Source organism: Ceratocystis lukuohia (assembly GCF_044167205.1).
Source record: "Ceratocystis lukuohia strain C4212 chromosome Unknown Supercontig3_pilon, whole genome shotgun sequence".
Taxonomy (NCBI): domain Eukaryota; kingdom Fungi; phylum Ascomycota; class Sordariomycetes; order Microascales; family Ceratocystidaceae; genus Ceratocystis; species Ceratocystis lukuohia.
This window is the reverse complement of record NW_027263522.1, coordinates 34,496-59,118: the sequence shown is the minus strand read 5'-3', so window position 1 is coordinate 59,118 and position 24,623 is coordinate 34,496. Positions and strand designations below refer to the sequence as shown.

General features: G+C 48.6%; 7 protein-coding genes across 7 annotated transcripts; 3 read left to right on the top strand and 4 right to left on the bottom strand.

Moving 5' to 3' along the window:
- Nucleotides 1-2,324: 2,324 nt before the first annotated feature.
- On the top strand, nucleotides 2,325-9,675 carry HOO65_030019 (Retrotransposable element Tf2 155 kDa protein type 1; the record flags this gene model as incomplete). The annotated part of the gene is made up of 9 exons (XM_071001753.1): nucleotides 2,325-2,344; nucleotides 2,411-2,477; nucleotides 2,523-2,711; nucleotides 2,979-3,074; nucleotides 3,336-3,846; nucleotides 4,039-4,155; nucleotides 4,404-5,643; nucleotides 5,751-5,991; nucleotides 6,133-9,675. The coding sequence occupies 9 exons, from the start codon at nucleotides 2,325-2,327 to the stop codon at nucleotides 9,673-9,675; spliced, it is 6,024 nt and encodes a 2,007-aa protein (XP_070859698.1).
- Nucleotides 9,676-11,112: 1,437 nt separating this feature from the next.
- HOO65_030018 (uncharacterized protein) lies at nucleotides 11,113-11,748 on the bottom strand (the record flags this gene model as incomplete). The annotated part of the gene is made up of 1 exon (XM_071000290.1): nucleotides 11,113-11,748. One exon carries the CDS (start codon nucleotides 11,746-11,748, stop codon nucleotides 11,113-11,115), a length of 636 nt encoding a protein of 211 aa, XP_070859697.1.
- A 2,042-nt stretch (nucleotides 11,749-13,790) lies between these two features.
- Nucleotides 13,791-15,097, top strand: HOO65_030017 (Serine/threonine kinase SAD-1; the record flags this gene model as incomplete). The annotated part of the gene is made up of 2 exons (XM_071002227.1): nucleotides 13,791-14,198; nucleotides 14,261-15,097. The coding sequence occupies 2 exons, from the start codon at nucleotides 13,791-13,793 to the stop codon at nucleotides 15,095-15,097; spliced, it is 1,245 nt and encodes a 414-aa protein (XP_070859696.1).
- Nucleotides 15,098-16,338: 1,241 nt separating this feature from the next.
- Nucleotides 16,339-17,097, bottom strand: HOO65_030016 (retrovirus polyprotein; the record flags this gene model as incomplete). The annotated part of the gene is made up of 1 exon (XM_071000289.1): nucleotides 16,339-17,097. One exon carries the CDS (start codon nucleotides 17,095-17,097, stop codon nucleotides 16,339-16,341), a length of 759 nt encoding a protein of 252 aa, XP_070859695.1.
- A 1,324-nt stretch (nucleotides 17,098-18,421) lies between these two features.
- On the bottom strand, nucleotides 18,422-19,591 carry HOO65_030015 (uncharacterized protein; the record flags this gene model as incomplete). The annotated part of the gene is made up of 1 exon (XM_071000288.1): nucleotides 18,422-19,591. The coding sequence occupies one exon, from the start codon at nucleotides 19,589-19,591 to the stop codon at nucleotides 18,422-18,424; it is 1,170 nt and encodes a 389-aa protein (XP_070859694.1).
- Nucleotides 19,592-20,304: 713 nt separating this feature from the next.
- On the top strand, nucleotides 20,305-20,703 carry HOO65_030014 (protein kinase-like (PK-like) protein; the record flags this gene model as incomplete). The annotated part of the gene is made up of 1 exon (XM_071000287.1): nucleotides 20,305-20,703. One exon carries the CDS (start codon nucleotides 20,305-20,307, stop codon nucleotides 20,701-20,703), a length of 399 nt encoding a protein of 132 aa, XP_070859693.1.
- Nucleotides 20,704-22,472: 1,769 nt separating this feature from the next.
- HOO65_030013 (uncharacterized protein) lies at nucleotides 22,473-23,078 on the bottom strand (the record flags this gene model as incomplete). The annotated part of the gene is made up of 1 exon (XM_071000286.1): nucleotides 22,473-23,078. One exon carries the CDS (start codon nucleotides 23,076-23,078, stop codon nucleotides 22,473-22,475), a length of 606 nt encoding a protein of 201 aa, XP_070859692.1.
- Between the last annotated feature and the right edge of the window lie 1,545 nt (nucleotides 23,079-24,623).

The window sequence follows — 24,623 nt, the reverse complement described above, 5'->3', positions numbered from 1 at the left end:
TGCCCAGGCTCGCCGTATACACCACAACGCCTTTCCCTCAGCTACGTTGACTTTACTACCCGACTTTGCCTTGACGATTCAGCCACCACCTGCTTATCCACATGCATTTAGTCAGTGAATACCCGACCTTCCCTCTATTCCCAGGCTGGTCCGTTTAATTCTCACTGTAGCTGAAGGGCAGGATTCGCAAGATCGGACGGGTGTAAATGTATAACTAGAAGAAGAAAGCTATCGGAATGGCAGTCGGAAGCCATCTGCGGAAAGACAGGACATAACACACGAACATGCTAAATCGAAGTGCCAGTCCCTAATTAGTCTGGACTCATCTGAGTGTTAATTATGATTTTGTAGGGGTAGGGAGTTGTGAGGTTGTGGAAGATTGACCACACGTTTATTGTGCGTGGCGAAGAGGCATGCCATACACATCGCCTACAATTTGAGTCAAGGACACTAGGGTTATTATCACTGACTGAGTTCAGCCAAGCCCTAGGGTTAGTATCAGACGGAAAGGGCCTTTTCCAAGACTGTTTGTTTGGTCTAGACATTACAGTGAGGGATATAGAAGTCGGTTGAGACATGCACTTCAACCAAGAATTAGATAAGTAACAGCCACAAATCACAGATCCCTTCAGTATGTCCTCCTGATTACTACTATCAAGTTCTCGTTATTCTCACACAACGGAAAAGGAGTCTAACTAGAAGGCCGTGATGGTGTGATGGTGTGCGGGGTGAACTATATCCACTCGCTTCGACGCGTTTCTGCCATACTTCACCGCCTTCTATATTCGGTACTAAACCTTATAAGCAACCCACCCCCTCAGATAGTTTGAAACAGTTTCTTCCCCTTTCTAATCCTGAGTGCACACATTCTGGCCATCCGGTCTGGCTACGATGGTTAGCTTGCGTCTAACCCGCGGCATCTCCATCTACATGCATTCCCCTCAATAATTTTTTCTTATATATTCAATCGATGGACGAAACGATAGAACGAACGGACAAATAATCCGCTGTGGACGAGACTGTCGCCAACCTCCCAGCAAAAACACAGTCCCTGGAAGAAAAATGCACCGAGAGAACCAGCAAGAGGGCACGCGCCGCATGCCCGATGTAGAGAAGTTCGACGGCAAGAGCTACATGCGGTTTCCCATGTTCTTGGCCGACATTAAAGAGAAGGCGAGACACGATATTGCTATTCCATCAAGAATGAGAAGAAGGCCCTCAAGAAGTTTTACGCCTTTATGACCATCCGATCTGGCTACAACGATCGCCTTGTATCCAACCCATGACACTAGCGGTTGTCAGTGCCGATATTATCAGTAATGTTGAGTTTACAGCATATGCAGATCGCTTGCTATGTACTGGCTTACTTCAACGGATTTTCATCGATGAGTGCCATACTATGATCATGGATATTAGCTATCGGGAACAGCTAAGTCAGGTTGTCAGCTTACACCGCTTTCACTGCCCGTTAGTACTATTGACAGCCACACTACCATTTGTGTTTGAGGATTGGTTTCGTAAACAGCTGCTAGTGAAATCAGCAGTAATGGTACGAGATAGAACAACCAAGTTGAACTGCGAGTACTATGTTTATGAAGTCAAGTCTCATAGGGCTATTGAGCATGACACTATGAGAGTAGTGGAGTTGCTCACAAGAACAATGCATGGGCAGCAGAAGGGTGTCATTTATTGCCGAACCAAGCCCAAATGTGAGGACTTGGCTAAAATGCTTGGTCGTGACTACTACCATAGTGGGAGCAGTGAGCAACAACGTCATGAGGCATTGACAGGAACTAGACCAGAATAGGAAAGTAGATGTGAAGGGACAGAAAAACTCCGCCGAATCCCCTTTCCGAACGCCTGTTTTCCCATACTTGACTCTGCCAAATCCCTTTTCCAAACGCCCGTTTTCCCATACTTGACTCTGCCGAATCCCTTTTCCGAACGAACGCCTGTTTTCCCATACTTGACTCTGCCAAATCCCTTTCCCGAACGCCTGTTTTCCCATCATACTCGACTCCGCTGAATCCCTTTTCTTTTCCCAACGCCTCTTCTCAGATCAATCCCAACTCGGACTTCCTCACCAGCATACCTCACTGAACACACAGCCGATCATTCTCTACGTTTTCCACCCACCTGCAAAATACGCAAAATGGACGAGTTGATTCACATCAATGTGCAGCTTGACATTTTGCCAGGATATAGCTGTCTGTTCTGCATGTCGCTATCCGACTCTTGCACTTAAGAACATGAAATGCCACTGGAGAGAGACAAAGCATACTCCCCAAGAGACCCAGTGGAGAAACGTTTCAGTGCAGACTTGGATGGGCAACAAGCATACTCGGTACCGGATTGTCCAACGAGATGTGTCACGGACAGGCAGGAAGGCTCTATGAGACTGACTTAACAGCTCAAAGACAGGACAGGCAGGACAGGTAGACAAGGACGAGGACAGAAAGAACAGTATATTCAGGACGGTAACAGATACCAGGACAGAAGACATTGCGTTGCTTCACCCATAGACACCGACGAGATGTCTGACCGCCCGAACCCCCCCGTCCTCGCCTGATGGCTTCGAGAGCTTCAGAGAGGAGGTTGCAAACCACACTGGTGTTTCTCAGGCATGGGTCAAGAGACTCGGCTGGGTGAAGCACTTTGGCTCCCGTGATCTAATCGTTATTTCCGATGCTGCAATGTGGATCAAGTCCAAGGTTAGTCAGACAATGCAAAAACCTCAGTCTCCGAATCCCCCCTGCTTCTTGGAAATACATGCCGTGTCTTGGAGATGCCTTTGACCGTCTAGTGGACCGCTGCTGCTCAAGGCTTGATTCTGTGCCAGTAGAGACACTTCAGTGGCTCGCAAGCATTGATGCAACCAAACCGACTGGTGTGCCATTTGGCCGCAAAGGGAAAGAAGAATCAATGGCCCGAGTGATCGCATTTCAGTCCAGGACTTCACCAATACACTTCGCAACCAGGTCCTTGAAGCCCAGAAGTTACTCTGCCTACTGCTAGGGCAAGACTGGGACATGTTCAGAGCAACCTTCCCACTTCGGGAGATTCATGATGACCTGGTACGGCTTGGTGTTGGAAAGTCATTTGCAACAAATCGCAGGAATCGTTGGCTTCATCCTGGAGTTGGATTGGTATTCAACAACTTGAACTCATCACTTTGTGATCCAGTCAGGCAATGCTTTAAGCGAAGTGGTGTCAAGCAGTGGCTTCGACGGCTGAGGTCATTCCGGGAGGTACTACTAGTGCTTGTACACACATGGCTTGGGCTCCCTGGCCGGGGGCCTGAGGTGATGACACTGCGGCACTGTGACTCATGGCAGCTGATCCGCAACATCTTTGTGTATGATGGCATGGTGATGGTAGTCACAGACCGAGACAAGATGAAGGCAATCCATGACAATGGCAAGAAGGTGGCCCGGTTTGCCCCAGAGAACATTGGCCAGATGCTTGTAGCTTATATCACTTGGCTAATCCCAGCTGAGCGGTCACTACAGCAGCGGTGTGATCTGGGTAAGCCACACGTTGATTCGCTGGAATTCATGTGGAAACATGGTACCTCAAATGTCTGGGACACTGATCGGCTTAGCCGAACATTGGCACGCGTCATGCTGGCTGGAACAGGAGTTGCACTTGGAATTGGGCGATACCGCGTCGTCACAGTTGAGATGGGTCGCCGGATCCGAGGGCTTGTCATCCGGCAGGTTGAGACTCAGCTGGATGATAATCATGATGATGATGATGATGAAAATGTGGAAGTCAATCCCATCACTGGGGAGCCAGTTTACTGTGGTGGCAGTTTCAATATTGCTTGGGATTTGGTATCTACCCATGGTACGCCTTACTATGTACTGGCTTGCTTCAACGGATTTTCATCGACGAGTACCATACTACGACCATGGTGTCACGGACAGGCAGGAAAGCTCTATGAGACTAACTAAATAGTTCAAAGACAGGACAGGCAGGACAGGTAGACAAGGACGAGGACAGAAGGGACAGTATATTCAAGACGGTAACAGATACCAGGAACAGAAGACGAGGACGTTGCTTGGGGAGTGTCACGGTACGCTAGCGTCTTCCGCATGACTGTTACCCTGCTCGATGCTGGAGCCTTGCTCACCGCTACCAGCCTCGCACCCCACCGTAGATCTCGTTGACTACAACTCGTATAGATATATAGACTACATAGAACCTCCCTCTGTTACCTGAATGTTGCTCCCCAAGCAACGTCCTCGTCTTCTGTTCCTGGTATCTGTTACCGTCTTGAATATACTGTTCCTTCTGTCCTCGTCCTTGTCTACCTGTCCTGCCAGTCCTGTCTTTGAGCTACCGAGCTAGCCCCATAGAGCCTTCCCTGCCTGTCCGTGACATTACGTTGCTTCTTCCCATAGACACTGACGAGATGTCTGCCCGCCCGAACCCCCCGTCCTCACCTGATAGCTTCGAGAGCTTCAGGGAGGAGGTCGCCAACCATCCTGGTGACTGGTTCGAATACCTCCGCTCCCTGTTCGCATATGCAGATAAGAAAGAGGCTGAGAACACCACCCTCAACCATACCATGACTACTGAGTCCGCTAACTACACTGCTATACGAGACAGCCTCACTGCCAATCTTCAAGCAACTCGGGGCCAGCTAGAGTATGTGCAGAACGAGTTGAAAGAGGCCCGGGGTGAGCTTTTCCAGGCTCGCCTCAACGAGCAAAGGGCTCTTGACAAACTCCAGCTCGCCATACCACCCCCTGCTGTTCCTGCTGCCTCCACTGTCACAGAAGGAGAAACTTCTGCCTCTGTTCCTACCACTGTCCCCATGTCTGTTCCTGTCCATACCCCGGCCCCGTTCTCGGTCGAGCAATTCATGATGGCTCGTACTGCCCCGCTCTCTGAACGACTGCCCGATCCCGCAAAGTTCAATGGCGATAAGAAAGACCTCCGCCGTTTCACCTCCCAGATTAGGGAGAAGTTGTCTACCAACAGTGATCGGTTCTTGACGCCCCAATCCCGCATGGCCTACGTCAACAACCGTCTGACAGGCATCCCCTACGCCCAGGTCCTGCCCTACATCGATAAAGGCGTATGCCAAATGACGGACTATGAAGAAATCTTGGAACTGCTCGAGCTCACTTATGGAGACTCTGACCTCCGCAACCGTGCCCGCCGCGAACTGTTCGCGCTCCGACAGAACAACAAGGAGTTCCCCTTGTTTTTCGCTGAATTCCGCCGCCTGGTTCTCGAGGGAGATGTGGAGGACTCCATCCTGGTCACCCTCCTCGAGAACGCCATCAGCAAGGAGCTAAAGGCCATGCTCCTACACAATGTGTTCACTGGCAAAGATTACCGCGAATTTGCTAAGTTCTTGCAAGAACTTGAGAATCGCCGCCACCTTTTCTCCGAGGGCAACGCCCAGGGCCCCCGGTCCCGTGCACCTGCACCGTCGACCCCGGCTACAGGAGACACTGCCCCCCGCCAAACCACTGCCCCTACTCCAGACCCGGACGCGATGGACCTTTCTCTCCAGCGTCGCACTGCTCGTCGTGAGAAGGGCGAGTGTTACCGCTGTGGTTCAAAAAGCCACGTGGTGGCGCAGTGTCCACTTCCAGACTCCCGCCAGCTCCGCTCTGCCGCCCTGCCCCCGTCCGCTAACACCCCTGCCTCGTCATCACGGCGCCCCCGCTCCCGCCGTCGACAGGCCTCTGTCGCCCTGTCGCGAAGGGACTATTCTAGTGACAACTCGGAAAAAGGTGCCCGCCTGGATTAAGTCGCTTCCAGGAGGAGTCCCCCTATGCGCCGTCTGACAAGATCATCCGTATCTCGGCTGCAGCTGTACACGGACTTCCGATTGAGGAAGAGTACAACCAGCGATCAGATCTCATGATTCTTCCTGCCGAGCTATCCCTGAAAGACAGCTCTTTCCCGACCTATGCCCTCGCCGACTCTGGTGCGGAGGGCAAGGCCTTCATTGATTCTGCCTATTGCGGTTTAGTACCGAATATGGAAGGCGGTGAAGCCGGGCAGGAACATAGTGGAGCAAGTAGAGATAGTTCACCCCGCACACCATCACAACCTTCTAGTTAGACTCCTTTTACATCTCATCGATTAATAAAGATTCTATACGTTCAACAGCATTGCGACTTAAACCGTAACACTGCCTGGGTGTCCCGACACCAAATCCCCATCTACCCCCTCCGTTCCCCGTTTGGGATCGAAGTCTTCGATGGAAGTGAAACCGAAGCTGGCAAGTGCACGCATTACGCCCGCGCCAGCCTCCGTATCAGCGACCATCGCCAAAAGAATGTCTTGTTCTTCGTGACCCGGCTTGCCCACTACCCCATTGTGTTAGGCATGCCCTGGCTCAAACAACACGACCCGACTGTCCGCTTCGCCGACCACTCCATCACGTTTGATAGCGAGTACTGTCGCGACTACTGCAACGTTCCCGGTAAGCCCGAGAAGCTTCGAGCCTTACACAACGTCCCCCACAAGGATCGACCCAGTAACTTGCCCCCACGACCCTTGGGCCTTCGTAATCTAAACATTGTTCCGATCACGAAGGAAGGCGCTGTTGCCTACTCCCGCCGGTCTTCCTGCCGTCTGTTTGTGGCAACTCTGGAGGAAATCGATCGCATTCTGAACCATCCTGACTCCCTGGACTCCCCTGGTCCCCAGGAGCCCGAACCCTTCCCCCTGCCTGCCGAACTGTCGAATTTCGCCGATGTCTTCTCCCCTCGCGAGGCGGAAAGACTACCACCACACCGTCCTATGGATCACCATATCCCCCTGGTGGAAGGTGCGAAACTGCCTTTCGGGCCTCTGTACTCCATGTCCCGAGACGAACTGAAAGCCCTTCGTGAATGGCTTGACGAAAATCTCCGGAAAGGTTTTATCCGTCCTAGCTCCTCGCATGTCGCCTCTCCCGTTCTGTTCGTGAAGAAGGCTGATGGAGGGCTACGTTTCTGCGTTGATTATCGCGCCCTGAACGCCGTGACCATCAAAGACCGATACCCGCTGCCTTTAGTCAAGGAAACTCTGAACAATCTGCATGGAATGGGCTATTTCTCCAAGATTGACATCATCTCCGCTTTCAACAACCTCCGTATGACTGCGGGAGAAGAGTACCTGACTGCCTTTCGCACGCGTTTTGGCCTCTTTGAGAGCCTGGTCATGCCGTTTGGACTGACAGGAGCCCCGTCCTCCTTCCAACGATACATCAACTCTTCTCTGCGAGAATACCTCGACCTGTTCTGCACGGCGTACCTGGACGACATTCTGATTTACGGTCGTACCCGTGAAGAACATACAGAACACATCCGCGCGGTCCTGAAGCGCCTCCGCGCCGCTGGATTATATGCCCAGGCTCGTAAGTGCGAGTTCTACTGCACTGAGACTAAGTTCCTAGGCATGATCATCGGCCGTGATGGCATTCGTATGGACCCGGCCAAGGTCGCAACGGTGCGTAATTGGCCCACCCCGAAGTCCCTGACAGACACCCAAGCCTTCCTTGGCTTTGGTAACTTCTACCGCCGCTTCATCCGCGACTTCTCTAGCTTGGTCGCTCCGTTGACACGCTTGACGAAGAAAGATGTCCCTTTTCTATGGGATTCCGCCTGTGAATCAGCGTTCCAAACTCTGAAGGACCACTTCTCCTCTGCCGCCATCCTGGCTCATTTTGACTGGGATAAGGACGTTATCCTCGAGACCGACGCGTCTGACTATGTGTCCGCTGGTGTCATGTCCCAACGCGACGACGATGGTACCCTCCGCCCTGTCGCTTTCTTCTCCAAGAAGCATTCAGCGGCCGAGTGCAACTACGAGATCTATGACAAAGAACTCTTGGCCATCATCCGCTGCTTTGAGGAATGGCGTCCTGAACTGGAAGGTGCCCCTTCGCCTGTGAAGGTCATCACCGACCACCGAAATCTGGAGTACTTCATGTCTACGAAGCAACTCAACCGCCGTCAGGCCCGATGGTCTGAACTTCTGTCCCGATTCAACTTCCACATCGTTTACCGCCCGGGTAAGCTAGGTGGGAAGCCTGATTCGCTCACGCGCCGGTCAGAAGACCTACCCAAGGAGGGTGACGACCGTCTTCTGCACCAGAGCCAAACTGTTCTGAAGAATCATAACCTGCCACTAGGTGCTAGCCGCCAGACGCGTCTGAACCAGATTGTCCTGCCGACAACTCTGCAAGAGCTCTTCCGCGCTGCATATGATTTCGATCCCGTACCCCGTGCTGCCTTAGCAGCGATCCTGAACCCGGAAACGAGCCGCCTGCCGACACTCACCCTGGCCGAGTGCTCGGAGCGCGAAGGTTACCTGTACGTACGAGACCGCTTGTACGTTCCTGAAAGCGATGCCCTGAAAGCAGAGCTCCTCCGTCTGTACCATGACTCTCCTGTCTCGGGACACCCAGGTCGTTCCAAGACTTACGACCTCCTGTCCCGGGAATACTATTGGCCTGGCATGGCAAGATACGTCGCCCGCTGGGTTCGCCAGTGCCATACCTGCCGCCGCGCGACACCTTTCCGTGATGGCCAGAAAGGCCTGCTTCGCCCGCTGCCAATTCCCGAGAGAGCATGGCGTGATATATCCGTTGATTTTATCACCCACCTGCCCAAGAGCAATGGCTACGATGCCATCCTTGTGATTGTAGACCGGCTAACCAAGATGCGTCATCTGGTTCTTTGTTACGGCAACTGTAACGCCGAAGACACTGCCCGTCTGTACTTGAAGAATGTCTGGAAGTTGCATGGCCTTCCATCGACTATCGTCGAGGACCGAGGACCTCAATTCATTGCCGAATTTTGGAGGTGCCTGTCTCGGTCCTTGAGAATTGAACCAACCCTGTCCTCTGCCCACCACCCGGAAACTGATGGTCAAACCGAGAGAATGAATTCGGTCTTGGAACAATATCTACGTGCGTACGTAGCATATCTACAAGACGATTGGGAAGATTGGTTGCCGCTAGCCGAGTTCTCTGGCAATGCGCATTACTCTGAAACCACCAATATTTCCCCTTTCTTTGCGAATTATGGATTCCAACCCCGGATGGGATTCGAGCCAATCTCCGACCTGCCCGATTCCGCCCAGTCCCGAGACGCTGCTGCCTTCGCTGCCCGAATGGAAGAGATAACAGAACTGACCCGTTCTGAAATGGCAATGGCCCAAAACTTCCATGAAGAGCAGGCGAATCGGCACCGCCAGCCACCTCGCCAGTTCCAAGTTGACGACAAAGTCTGGCTTGACGCCCGGACGATTCAAACCACCCGGCCTCAGAAGAAGCTAGACTGGAAGAACTTGGGACCGTTCCGCATCTGCAAGATCATAAGCCCGTACGCTTACAAACTTGAGTTGCCTGCCTCTATGAGGATTCATCCTGTTTTTCATGTGTCCAAGCTCCGATACGCTGACACCTCTGACCCTATCCCTGGTCAAGTTCGTCCACCTCCACCTCACGTTGAAGTGGCTGGACAAACTGAGTACGAAGTCGAAGAAGTCTTGGACTCCTTCTGGGAACGCCGCGGCCGTGGACGCCGCCCCCGCTTGAAATATGTTGTTCGTTGGACTGGCTACGATGACCCAACAACTGAAACCGCCGAATACCTGGAGAATGCAAAACAGCTAGTGGAAAACTACCACCGCCGTTACCCTGACAAGCCCGGCCCCTAGGTGAACCCTCCTGGTTACCCTCTCGGCATCGACGGAGCTCTGCCGTAGAGAGGGGGGTACTGTCACGGTACGCTAGCGTCTTCCGCATGACTGTTACAGTACGCTAGTGTTCCTGCATAATGCAACAGCACGCTAGCGTCCTCTGCATAGCCACCGTTCGTCATGGCATGATACTGTCGTCCGCATGACCACCGTTTCTGCATGACCACCGTTTCCACGCTACTTTAGCGTTCCCTGCATGACTGCTGTCCTGCTCGATGCTGGAGCCTTGCTCACCGCTACCAGCCTCGCACCCCACCGTAGATCTCGTTGACTACAACTCGTATAGATATATAGACTAGATAGAACCTCCCTCTGTTACCTGAATGTTGCTCCCCAAGCAACGTCCTCGTCTTCTGTTCCTGGTATCTGTTACCGTCTTGAATATACTGTTCCTTCTGTCCTCGTCCTTGTCTACCTGTCCTGCCTGTCCTGTCTTTGAGCTATTGAGTTAGTCCCATAGAGCCTTCCTGCCTGTCCGTGACAGTGGGGTGTGAGGCTGGTAGCGGTGAGCAAGCCTCCAGTATTGAGCAGGACAGTGGCCATACAGGAAACGCTAGCGTACTGTGACAGTTATGCGGAAGACGCTGGCGTACCGTGACACCAAGAGCATGTTTTGAAAGTACTGGCAGGACTGGAAAAAGCCGGGCTCCAACTGGATGTAGATAAATGCGAGTTTGAGGTCAAGAAAACAAGGTACCTTGGGTTCATGATCGAAGTAGGAAAGGGTATCAGCATGGACCCCAGAAAGGTCGAAGCGATTTCCACCTGGGAAGCCCCGAAGACAGTCAAAGGAGTCCGGTCCTTCCTTTGGTTTGCAAATTTCTACCGGACTTTCATCGAAAACTCTAGCTTTCAGTTCTTTTCCTCCTCTCCTGTGTTTCTTTTAGAATAAAACGCGTCAAGGTATATTTATTGAGAAATCGACATCAAGCACTGGCCGGCAACAGATACTTATATGTTAAAGACCGCCTGTATGTCCCCGATGACGATGCCCTGAAGGCAGAACTCCTCCGTCTATACCATGATTCCCCTGTATCCGGCCACCCCGGCCGGTCAAAAACATGTGAATTACTCTCCCGAGAGTACTACTGGTGTTGCGGGCTGTGCGCCCACATTCGGCAAGGCTGACGTTACAGGGGGGTGCATTGACAGTTGGTGTCCATGGATGATGACAGCCAGCAATGGTTGATGGAAAATTCTGTTGGGTGAAAGCAGGGAATACAAATAGGACACAAGGCACTTGGTTTTATATTTCTTATTTCTCCTTTTTTTCCTCACCAACTAGCTAGTTTAGAGTAGTGTCCCTTTCCTTTCTTCTTTAATGCGTAATCTTTGACTATCTCCGAACCTGCTTATACGAACACCTGTAGGCAAACCCGTGACATTATTACGCATTCACCAACAACAAATTTCTTTCTTGTACTCGACGAAGGTGTACTCCTTTGTTGATATCATTCTGTCTGCAAGCTCTGCTGACAGTCCCTGCTCCACGTATGAGATCTTGACATCATCAGGCCAACTGGAGCCATTGGCCTCGAGGAAGATCAGCTCAGCTTCCGCAATGTAATCTGGCACTGCACGCTGTCCCATCGACAAGGTCGTGGCTCTTTGGATGGCACGACGAACTGCACTTGGGTCTGAAAAGGTGTCTTCTAGTAGGGTGTAGAAGGCTTTGAGGGCCTTCTTACCGTCCTTCATCGTCAAGTAGGTTTCGATGTAGGGGGACACCCTGTTCCTGGCCTTGCCTGTCAGGCGGCTGTAGGCATAGTGGACGAAACCTTTGTCACCGCCAAGCACTTCACCGTCCTGTGCGTGCTTGTTCTTGAGCTCTGCCATGAAAGACTTTAACTGGAACGCGCTTTTTCCATCGTATTTTTCGACGTCGGGGAGGGCGGGGCGTCTGGTGTTGTGGAGTTGGAGTTCAAGGCGCTCCACTTTGGACAGAAGTTCGGAAATTGTCTCCTTATCTGTCATTACACCGGTCTTGGATTCAGCGTCGCTCATCGTTTCGTCGTGGTCCATGTGGTCCATGGGGAAAAGTCGAAAAAAAAGGATTGTATCGTGATTATGGAGGTAGGAAAAGAAATTTGTTGTTGGTGAATGCGTAATAATGTCACGGGTTTGCCTACAGGTGTTCGTATAAGCAGGTTCGGAGATAGTCAAAGATTACGCATTAAAGAAGAAAGGAAAGGAAAACTTCTCTCAGCTAGCTAGTTGGTGAGGAAGGTTCTTATAGTCCCCTTCTGCGGGGTAGGTCTACTATAGTGGGGCTGGCCTGCGTCTCCTTACGCCTGACCCACAGTGAAATGGTAATGGCCCAGAACTTCCATGAAGAACAAGCGAACCGACACCGACGCCGACGCCCACCCCGCCAATTCCAAGTAAACGACATGGTCTGGCTAGACGCCCGAACGATCCACACTGCCCGCCCACAAAAGAAACTGGATTGGATGGAAGAACCTTGGCCCATTCCGCATCTCCGCTTAACTTACCAGCCTCGATGAGAATCCATCATGTTTTCCATGTATCCCGGATCTGTTACGCTGACACCTCCGACCTAATTCCTGGACAAATCTGACCGCCTCCACCACATGTTGAGGTGGAAGGAGAAATTGAATACGAAGTCGAAGAAATCCTAGACTCCTTCTTGGAACGACGTGGCCGTGGCTGTGGCCGACCCCCTCGGCTTCGACGAACCAACTAAGCTGGAGTATTCAGGCTCCGGCCGGTTTACCCAGGGTTAATCCGACAAAAGGCAGATTCCCCACAATACCCATCCTCCATGTAGTTCATCCAACATTTCATCCAACACCGCCCAAGAATACGCCTGGCCTCTTCAGTATTCCTACTTACTCTACTACCATCAACCAACCCTGAATACTCACATGGTCGCTCTACCATTTAATGTCCTAGATCTTGCTGAGGCTGAAATACCAAAGGCTCTAACTATTGCAGCAAGAACAGCTTCGCCTCAAACTCAGAGAGGAACAGCTTTCAATTCTTCATTGTCTGGGGAGGGCCACCCAAAGTAGTGCGAATGTGGGTGCGGAAGGTAGTCGAACCTCGAGGCTCTCCCGTGGCAAAATTAGGGCCAGGATTGAAGATTTGAAGAGGATCAATGGAGATGCTGGGCTCTGCAATTTCTAGTAACTTGGAACCAAAACGGTGCCAAGCTACTGTCCTCCGATACAGTGGTTACAATAAGCGTTGACCCAGTAATCCGCTACATTATACTGCGGCGCGGCCTTCGGAGCGTCGCAGAACCCACTCTGACTAGAACGCGTATGCTTGCGACCGCACTTGAGGGGTTGGCGTTGTACGAAGTGTCCACAGAGCCCATACAAGTGATACCATGCACAGTAGCAATAGCCTCTGAACGCCTGAGATTGCTCTGCTGCCCATCCAATATTTTCAGGCTCAATCTATTGTGCTCGATTAGCCATAGTGGATTGATTTTTCAGCTGCTTTGAAATATATGTTTCTTTTGTGCTGTGAAAGTTAGTGAGCTGGAAGATGCAGTAGAGCTGTGAGTGTACTAGCCTGGCTCAGTAGTAGGCTGAAGTTCAGGACCATGATTTGTGTTAATCTCTTTTATAAATAGTTAGGTATTGTGGATCTTGGTATTGGCTCGACATATGTGCTTGGTGTGTATGCTTCCTTTCTATCTTTTAAGTGTGATAGTTATCGCTATTATATACTCAGACTCAAAGGCACAAGCGCCCTTTGGGCATCAGTCAAAATCTTCTCTCTAGCCGCTGGCCAGGCTCGGTGGCATGCAGTTACCCCTACTCTACTATTATTACTATTTTCATCTTTATTTTTCTGTTAACATTAGCTCTAACATATGTGATAAGCGAGCGCCGCAGATAAGTGAGCACTTTCTGACCACCTTCTACACAGTGCACGATAGTGCCAAATAGACATGGTAGCGGATTACAATGAGTAACCCCACACTCTTTTTATCTCTATCCATTTCACTCTCCAAGTCATCCTCCTTCTCACTAAATAGTTACATCTGCCTTACTCTATTCTTCTTTACTCTCTGTGCCCTACTTGCCAGATAATACAGTATCATGATTGATGACGATTCCAAGTATTTTTCTCTGAGCGGCAGTATCCCTGTTGGTGGTCCCAGCACTTGGCACATTACTGATTGGGACCAGAGACGCATCGTTTCCGTAACCATGGACGGGGAGCAGGACGACGAAAGTCTCGCTATCGAACATTTTAGCCGCTATAGCAATCAACTGTCTCCCGATATTTACAGAATATATATATCGCATACTGGCGAGATCATCTCAACATACAACGATCCAAAAGACGATGAGACCTGCTGCATACACTATCCATCCCTTCAAGACACTTATCTCCTGGATGGAGTTCAGACAATACAGCGGGACCAGCTCGAGGAACTCGAGAGGCTTGGTCCTGATGTGGACCTTGTTGCATACCCTCCATGCCAAGATGGATCTGCTAAAAAGGTAACATCTAGGCTTCCACTCTTAGATTGTCTTGTGCTGTAATGAAGCTGACTCTTGGGCAGGTTATCTTTAAATACTACTTCTTGTGGCAGTATGCGCAAATGTCCTGGAAGGAGATGAATTTGTGGATGCGCCTTCCACGCCACCCAAATATTGTTCCATTTGACCGGGTGGTCATTGACGAGCTCGAGGGTCGGGTAGTCGGATTCACTAATGTCTATATGCCCGGCGGTAACCTGGAGGAGAACAGGTCGCGCACTTTCAAGCTGGAGTGGCTCCGGCAGCTTATCAAGGTCGTGGATGACTTGAACCTTGAATATGGCATCACACACCAAGATATTGCCCCTCGAAACCTCCTGATTGATGAGTCGACAGACTCCATCATGCTCTTTGACTTCAACTTTGCGGCTCGCACGGATTACCCTTCACCTGTAGAGGGTGAGGAGTACGTCGAGGACCGGAACGATATCAAAGGCGTTATATTCACCGCCTATGAGATTATTACTCAAGACAATAGTCTCCGGAATATACCTCACGAAGATCAGAACACTGACAACCTTACGTCAAAGTGGGTGAAGCATCCGGAGGTAAAGCTAGATCATCCAGTTGCATCATATCAGCTTATGTTGCAAGAGTGGCAGGATCAAAGGGCAGAGGTCTGTATAGGTGATGTCCCAAGGCCCATTGACTTGCCAGCCATGCCCAAGCCACCACAGAAGACCATTTGCCTCAAAGATGCACATGGGCAGCCAGTCTATTCGACTGTGGATAATTTTTATGAGAGGCGGCGGGATGCGTGGGCTAGGGGTGACAAGGTCCTAAACTGGCAACGGCCGCCCCAGAGGCTTCTAGACAATGGAGCTCGGGTGCTCTCTAGCGGTGAGATGGTTAACTGTTGAAAACCAGTGGTCCTATTAACATTTGTGAAATCATCTTTTAGGTTAAATTATGTAGAATTCTATGTAAAATAAATGGCGTTTAGAACCCCCCCCTTGGTACAGAATAAGCTAGAAGCTGACTGAACTTCTTGAAGTCTGGTACTAACCCTAAATTCTGGCTGGACTTGGTCGGGGACAAAAATCCTCATAACCCTGACTCAGATTACTAACTGTTGCGTGGCGCGGTATATATGTTAAGTGGCGTCCCATACGTGCCCATTTATCCGAACCTATTGTGGCTGATCACGTGACATGATTGACACCACAATACAAAAGGAATAGTTCCAGGACGTTGGCCATATCACCAAAGGAGGCACCACAGGAGGTAGAGGAAGGGAAGAAGGCTATATACAACACTCAGTACAAGAGGCCCAGAGTTGACTTTCCTGAATTCAGGATAAAAGAGAGCTTGTAAAGTATGGCTATATTTGATTGGCTAGATTGTTCTTAAATTTGCCATTTGATTGATTCAATTACTTGGTGCCTTGAAGCTTTAAGTGCAAATAGGAATTCTCTTGAACATACTCAAACCAAGTTGGTGGTGTGTGATAGCCCACCGTTAAATCCATATACACTATGTAGGTGCATTTTTTGGAGATTATGTAAGTATTTAAGGTTTACGTAAGCCGCACAGCCGTGTGCGCCTATTGGGGCCCCTCTTCTTCCCTCTTTTCAGACAGGCCAGTTGCTCGTCTAGACCAGCAATCCTCATGGCATACACTGTAACTGGCCATCAGCAGCGATAGCTTTGATGAATGAGGTCTAATTTCGAGATTGTGCTCCCTTGAGAAGAGCCTTCTGCTTCAGGTTCACGCTTTTGACCACAAGGCTATCTACTCCTAACAAAGAGAGTCTAGCTAGTCAAATTTCAAAATTATAGTGAAAATAGAGTTAGATACTTGCCAAACCCAATCATGATGCCTCCTTCATCAACGTTAATAGTGTTCTCAGGCCGAATCCAGCCATACTGGCTGTTACGGGACTAGTAGGTGATACTAAGTTTGCCGATTGATGACTTTATTGTCAGATGAGGGAGAAAGGAAGAAATTATCTAAAGCCTTTGCTGGCGGTGCCTCCTCTTTATCTTCTACAAGATTTTCCAGCACGTCTAGCTCTACTTTCCCATTCCAGCCTAGTCCCTCATCCTTTGCTAGTCTACCCTCTAATATATTTCTCTTTCTCTGGGTTGACCTGTGTCCTTGTCATGTGGAATCTGGTATCCTTGCCCATCTTGCTCTCAGAGTTCCTGATTTGGTCAAGTAGGTATCTTTGGGTCCATTGTTTTCCATAATTGGTCCCCATCTCGATTCCCATCGATCCATTGCTTGTAGATTGGTCTCCAAGATCACATCAATTGGTTCTGCAGTTGGTTTCCCAAATCCAGTCCATTTCACCCAAACCTTCCTTGCATTCCCCTTCCCCACTGCACACAGAATCTCGTCCACTTCCCACAGTTCATGTCCTTCTTTTGATATGATTGGCGCTGCTGCCACCTTTGCTTCCCTATTTTGGCCTGGCCAGGGGTCCTTTCCTGGGACATCCAGCTCGTAGGTCAGAGGAGAAACTTGCCTAACCACCTTGTACTTCGCATTTAGCCAGTCTAGCTTCTTGCTTGGTCTGCCCATCTGCATGTTCTTCATTTTCAGCCATGCATTGTCTCCAGGCTTAAAAATCAGTGCTGGGCTGTGGTGTTGGTTCGCTTGGACTTCCATGTTCTGCTGCATGTCTGCTGCTACCACTTGGGCCCACTCATTCAACTCTCCCAGTTTGACTACCACTTCCTCTGCCTTCACCATCCTGCTCCCTTCTGCGCTTTTGTCTATTCCTTCTGTCTGCACTGGTACAATTTTGTAACCATGCACAAGGAAAAAGGGGCTGACTCCATGGCGGCGTGGCTGAGGGCAGTTGTTCAATGATAGCTGTGCCAGGGGGATCCATTCTGGCCAATCTTCCTGGTCCATCACAATGTGTGTTCATAGGTAAAACAGCACTTCCTGGTTCACTCTCTCTGTACCCCCATCTGTTTGGGGATGGTATGCTTGGCCATCCCTACTGTTGTACCTATGAAGGATGGTTGGGATAGTTCGTTTGGCTTGCAATGCAAGGCGAATAAAGGCTTTTTTCTTTTTGTTTCGTCATTTCTGCATTCCTCCATTCTGGAGTCTCAGCGTCAAGGCATTACTTGGAAGTTTGTCGGAATAATCTACTGAATTCAGCTTTGTCACTTATGAAGTCACTCGTGATCCTGTACAGCCGCATGCTGGTATACAGATTGGTCGAATTGGTGAAGGTTGTCTGTCAAGTTCTTCCATCATGCACAACTAACCTGGAGTATCCATGCTTGGGTTTACCCAGGGTTAATCCGACAGAAGGCAGATTCCCCGCCCCCACAATACTTATCCTCTGTGTAGTTCATCCAACAGTTTGTGTTGAATAGACCTAACGCTGTTATTCTTTATTGACTCTATAAATCGCTGACTATTTTAACCTCAATTTCTAAATTACTTTTCCAGCTTTTCTAGCTTTTATACTTCTGTATATTTTCAGCCACAGTGGATAGGTCTGTGCACAATTGTCTGAGGGGTGCTTGTCAAAGCGCCACACAACAGTCACGTGCCTGAGGCAAGCTTGGAGCGCCACGCAACAGTTTGTTATATCTTGTAAGCTTCCACGCAGCATTACCAAGCAACACATGGTCTGCTTGATCATACAAATGGGATTAATGATGAATGTTATCTGTGAAATACCCAATTCCCCTCATCCAAGAGACACTGTGGATGATAGTGAGTGTGAAATGGCTCACCGAGCTTGACATTGGAGCAGCTTTCCACTGTGTTCGCATTGAGGAAGGGGATCAATGGAAGACAGTATTCTGGACAAGACATAGTGCATATGAGTAGATGGTCATGCCATTTGGACTGGCAAATGGACCCTCAATCTTCCAACAGTACATAAATCGTGTGCTGTGTGAACATCTCGATGATTTTACCTCAGCATACATTGGTGACATGATAGTGTACTCCTCTGGTACAAAAACAGACCGTTGGAAAACTCTTGCAGCCTCTCCATTGTCTTCTTGAGAACTCTCATAGCGTGCAGAGTAAATACGGAAAGGGACTAACCAGTTCTCTGAACCATTGTTGCTACCAAGTGTGCCATACTGCTATAGAGACAGTTTCTACTGCTTTTCTTAAATCCTTTTCAATGCTTTCTCCCTACAAAATGGCCTCAAATAACAACGTTGGCATTCCTATACTAGCAGTTCTCTTTGAGCCCTACCTAAACTCATTCTCCATCAGCCAGGCCGATCTGGCGTTGCAACTGGCGCACCTTATGCATTGCTGTCCCCTCGATGCCCCCAAGATTCTCCTGGACCCTGCGTCGAATGTAGCCCAGTATGGCCTGCCACGCCTGACTTTGACAGTCTCGCCTATCGCTAGAGTCTTTCGGTGCTCTCGACCTATCCTCCCCGATTATCCAGGTCATATCCACACTGTTGAGATCCCCCGCAACCTCCACCTTCCATACATCTCTCTCCTCCCAGGTAGAAATAGAGTGGTGGCAGATGATCAGCTTATGGATATGCACCAGAGCTCTTATCCGACCCCGGAAATCGATGTCCATAGGCAGCGGGTTCTTGTCGAGGCGTCCCTGGCTGATGAAGTCTCGTTCCCCACCTACCGCTGATCGTGCCAACACCGCTATCCACCACAGAAGTGGGTTGTTGCGGGCTGTCGATGCCCGTTTGGCCAGAGCGTTGGCGATGAATGCCTGGACCTTGTCATTGAGTCCGAGGAGAACTTCTGGTTTTCTTTTGATACCCGTCAACTTCGTGTATATCATAGCCGCCTCCTGTCTCACATCTAGGACATCATCAATCTGACTCTCATCCAGCTTTAGTCCCATCTCTTCTAGTGCATTTTCCTCACTACAGTATGCAATGAAGGATATCAGGTTGATCCAGATAGATTGATATCTCCGTCGCTGAGCTATTTTCCAGTCTGGGACCAGTGTCTGAAAGCTCTCAGTATTCCCCATGACGTCCTCGTTGTTCAGTAGAGCGCGAGCCTTTGGGGGCCATCGTTGCACCATGGCCTCTATTCCGTCGAACCAGAACCAGAACGTCGCTTGGATCAAGAGGTGCTGTCGATAGTCCTCCTGGAACCGCTCTTTCCTTGTCGTCTCGTTTTCTGTGCCAGAGTGAAACCGCACGGCTTTGCGGTCTGGTGCTAGTGTTGCATCTGGCGTGGTGCTGGTTGCTGATAGGAAACTAACCCAGTTTCGCTGGATAATTTCCCATGTCTTGTCGTCATTTCCAGGAACCAAAAAGTTCATATCCTTAAGCCATGCTTCGCAACCCGCACGGTCTGCCTCCGTTATTGCCGGAACACGGTCGATTTCATTGGGCTGGCTCCTGCGCTCAATGGCTGCAAGATAGGCTGCGTCTCTGACCATAGCTATTGTGTTTATCCGGTTGATTCTGTGGTATATGAGAGAGATTGGTTAGCTGTAGAGCCGATTCAGTTGTGTGAGAACAACGATAAATTAATAGCACTAATTGGGAGGATGTACTGAATGTCCTGAGAATGAGAAGGTAGAGAGATCTGTGATTTGTGGTTGTTACTTATCTGATTCGTAGTCGAAGCGCAGTCTCCATTAGCATGTGAGCAACAAAGCGACCTGCTTTCACCCTTTTGCACAAAATTAAATTGTAGATTTGTCAGGATTGCTGACCCTGATCCAGTTCATCCAAACGTTAGGGTTAACTTTAAACAGCGATATATAAATTGGTTGAAATCCACCTGTTAGGCAAGAAGCAGATAGACAAAGAACAACTTCAATAACCATGTATTCCTCTTTCTAGGACATCCAGTATGTCCTCTGTAGACTACACTAGACTTCAGAAGGTGTCGTCTACAAGGTTTCCCTTAATTGTGATGGTGATTTTTAGGTTCTCTGCTCAGATTTAGATACACTTTAAAAGTATACGTGACTATTTGATTGGCTTGATTGAAATTTAGTGTGCAAATGTACTTGAACTTGAATATTTTTAATGTCTACAGTGTGCAAATGTAACAGGACGTACTGAAATGTCCTGTGAAGAAAAGGAAGAAGCAATACGTGATTGTTGAAGTTGTTCTCTATCTCTATCTAAGCCAGCCTCCTGGATGTCTGGTACTAACCCTAATGTTTTGGTGAACTGGATTATTGTCGACGATGCATACCAGATTCTTAGCATCATTGACTGGGAAACTGCATTTGCTGGACCATGGGAGATATTTGGGGATTTTCCTTTGACTCTTACAGCTGTACCCCCTGCCATGGATGCCCCATGGAATTACAACGAGGATGGCTCTCCCAAGGACGATGACCTCATCCAGAAATTTGCAGATCAAGAGTATTACATTGCAGCAGTGGTACAGGAGGAAGATCGAAATGGTGAAGAAACCCACTGTCTTTCAGAAAGGTTGAAAGACACTCAGAGGCAGCAGCTAGTGACCGCAATGAGACTATACCAAACGGGAAAGGCTGGATGGTATGACAAATTAATCGATAAATTTCGGTGATTTGGCAGTCGCTACAAAAGAAACCTTCAGTGGCTGTCAGGGTTGTGCCTTGTTGAGAAGGCTGAACTCGACTGTCAGGGCATCCCTACAACGCTTCCAGGGTGTCTATCCCTACAATAGATTCGTCCCTGCATCACAGGGGTGTAGAATCATGGAAGCTATAGTTATAGTTATCCAGAATAAGCCAAGTTTCCATGCATAGAACAGTTTTGACAAAACACCATGTCCCTAAACTTCATTCCTTTTTTCATGATGCTCATGAGGATTCGTGATAGGGGGTCAACCCTTTCATGGATGTTCGTTAGGGTTAAGTCTTGGTTTTGAAGACGTTCTACATGACTATGGGAATCATGCAATGGTGGTCTTTTTGTTTACCTGGCTAGAGGCTGCAGCTAACTGAGCTAAGGACAAATGAATGGCTACATGGTCTTTGAATGATGTTTACTGTTGCTACCTTCTAGCATATTGCTCCCCTTGAGAACTAGAAAGGTTTGCTTCCCTGACTGATTCCACTAGGCTCATGAAGTGGGAATGACTAAAAATAATATCCTCTCTGGCTGGAGAGCTACTGATAATTAGCCAATTTCTCAAGCTAAAGCTCTGCGGAAGCCAAAGGGTTTGAGGCGCAGCATCAGATGTTGACAGTGTATGCCATGAGCATTGCTGGTCTAGAGGAGCAACTGGACTGAAATGAGGGAAGACGAGGAAGGCATGAGCCAATCCCAATAAGCATTTTGTGACCCCCAATAGAGCTGCAGTGATTGGAAAAGGTCTTCTGAAAAAGAAAGTGAAAAGGAGCTTCTTGTGGTGATTGGCAGCTCTTCAGAGGAGTCACGGTCAGAACGAGAGGCTGCTAGAGCATACCACAGCAGTGAGCCACCAGGTCTGTGGCACGAGCCAAAAGAGCGAAGATTCAGTAAATATATCAATGGGAAACTGAAATGAGGTCATAGTTGGCAAATGACTTCTGTTTTGGCTAGATTCTATGTAAATGAAACAGCTGAGTTTTGGTGGTGGAATCCTTTTTTTTACTTGATGAAAATGTGGTGGTGGATAACACTTGCTCCAATGCTGAATTGAAAACCTTTCAATGAGGGAGTTTAGTGATCAGAAGAATATGACATTAATAGGAGTGATGATGAAGGCATCTGCCATGTGTTCCAAATCTAGTGCTGTGACTGGTGTCAGAAGTACAGCCTTCGATATACTCCTATTAGCAATGTATATCTGGATGGATCACAGTAGCATTGCTGACCCTGATCTAGTTCACGCAAACACTAGGTTGAGCATCAGACATGAAGGGTCTTCTTCTAAAGGCCTATGTGCTTGATCTAGACAAGGTAGGGATGGATATATAAACCGGCTGAGATCCACTCTGCAGGCATGCCATAGACAGATACAGAGCAACTTCAATAATCACTTATCCCTTCTTCTCTTCTTCACAGGACATTCAGTACGTCCTCCTGATATCCACTGTTGATGTCACTCTCCATTATACATAGCCAGGATCCAAGTGAGATAATATATTAAATAAACTTTAATTATGGCATGGATGACTATCAAAGGATAGCTACGTTTTAGCTCAAAACTGGACAATCAACTGAGCCTTGCCTAACATTCCTGAGGAGATTCCTCAGTGTCTAATCATTGCTGTGCAAGTGTGTTGCTGCCATGTCTGAAATGCAGTGTGATGGGTAAGAGTGAGGCCTGAGCTACACATGATGTAGACTGCCACGGCCATGCTGTGAGCCTTCAAAGCTATTGTCAGATTATTGCTCACTTTTTGTAGCAAATACAATCTGCAGCCATTTTCCAGTGTCAAGATATCTGCCAATCTTGAATGACTGAATGTAGCGGTCGCGCATATCTTGGAACTGATTGCATATTTCCACAGCATCCTGGGCGAATGATGTTGCACTCAAAGTATCCCAAATTTCAGCATGATCCAAGGAGTCTTTTGAGATCTCAATACCACGAATCAGCATTATGCCAAGCGGATCTTCGTCCAAGTTCATCAAAGCCCTATCAATCATGACGAGATCAGACCCCTCAAAGTTTTCATACATGATCTTGTCAAGACTCGCCACAGTCAGCTTGCTTTCATATTCCCAAATACTCATTAAAGCTTCATAGGACTTGAAATCATTTGTTGGATTTTTGACTGAGGCAATTTCAATATACCTGGGCTCTTCACACACATAAACCTTTGCGGAAAAGCCTTCTGTGGTTGTGACTACTTTCCAGCCATCATCCACATGCTCGAGTATCTGCAGGCCAAGATCAGAGGGACGAGGGACCGTTTTATCACCGCCAGTGACTTGTGTACACAACAAGGAACCCATGCAGGCTGATTGGAAGAATTCGAAAAGCTTCATGATAGTATAATGAGTATTGGTGTAATGAATAGAAGAAGGTGGAATAAGAGAGTTTGAAAAGAAGAAAAACAGGTAGCTAGTAGTATATGTGATTGGTAGATGGAAATACCAGACTTGCAATATCGTTTGCGTGAGTACGCCAAGGCAAAGGGGTATACTTAGGGATGATATAAGGTGAGAGATGAGGACATCAGAGGTGATGAAGCTAATATATTTATAAAGAATAATGTGCATAGAACAGATCTTGGTCTATACGCAACTCATGTGTCTAGTAGCCGGATGTCGGAGATGAGCTATTTAAGCACTATTGACAACAGCTTCGCAATCGCAAAGAGTGGCATGGCAGTACACAGAGGTTTGTACAGTCAGTGTGCAATGTGTGTGTTATGCAAGACTAACGCTCGTTGGTCGTGGCTACTGGAATATCATTCTGTTTGTCTTTCTGGGTTCTCACTCTTTCAGGATATTAACCTACCAAGACTCATGGTTATACTTGCTAAATGTGTCTGATATAGAGAGTAATTCACTACTTGGAATTGCCTTGAGGTCATCAGATGTTGCTACAGTAAGTGGCCTCATTGCCAATGACAAAGTAACCTGTTCTATGGCCAGGAACAAGAAGACGATAAAATCGGAAAAAAATCAGTTCTTGTAGCAGCATTCGGCTAAACATTATTCCAATGTTTCTAGACAGTTGAATCGCTCATGGAAGTGCATTAATGACTTGCAATAGATTCCTAGTTTTTAGAGTGGACTGGCTTCAGCTTTCTATGCAGATCTTTGCCTGTGATGACGATTAGCTTAGAGCATCTGGAAAAGAGTTTATATACAGTATCAATCCCTAAAGAGTTTGCATGCATAGCAGAGAAAGCACAGGCATAGCAGAAAAGCACAACTCATCACAGATATTAGCCATTCATAAGTCGTTTAATCAATGTGGAACTATTTAATTGTATCGAAGTAGTACTAGTGCTTATCTTCAGTGCTATAAGTCAGTCTATTCATGTTGAAAATTAGAAGGCCATAGGTTGATCCCAGTGCCATTGGCATTACTATGTAAACGGCGGTCTTCTGAACAGACCCCGAGGTTGTGGGATCCCCTTAGCCGACTTCGCCCCAGCAGCCTTACTGGCAAAGGTCAAAATTGCTTAGTTGCTTTGGTATACTGACACGGACTGATGGAATTTCTCAGGTCCATGCATACCGTCAAGGTCTTGACAGCTCAGCTACAGATGAATCTTGACTTTGTCTCCGAATCTTTTCGGTCAACTTCGACCGAAGAAGTCAGCCACATTTAAGCTCTGGCCATTTCTTGGCTCCTACACATGATATAGCTAGTATACTTGCCTCAATTATATTTCACCCCTGCCACTACGAAGCCAGCCCAGAAATGACAAGATCCTTGGCGATTTGTGTAATGCTTTTGGTATTAGGTCTGATGGATGTAAGCATTGGTCAAGGTCCGTGAGCAGATCGAAGCTGGGAGAAGGGAGGCCAATTAACCTGAGAGACCCACCACACAGCCCATCCCAGCACGAGTAGCCC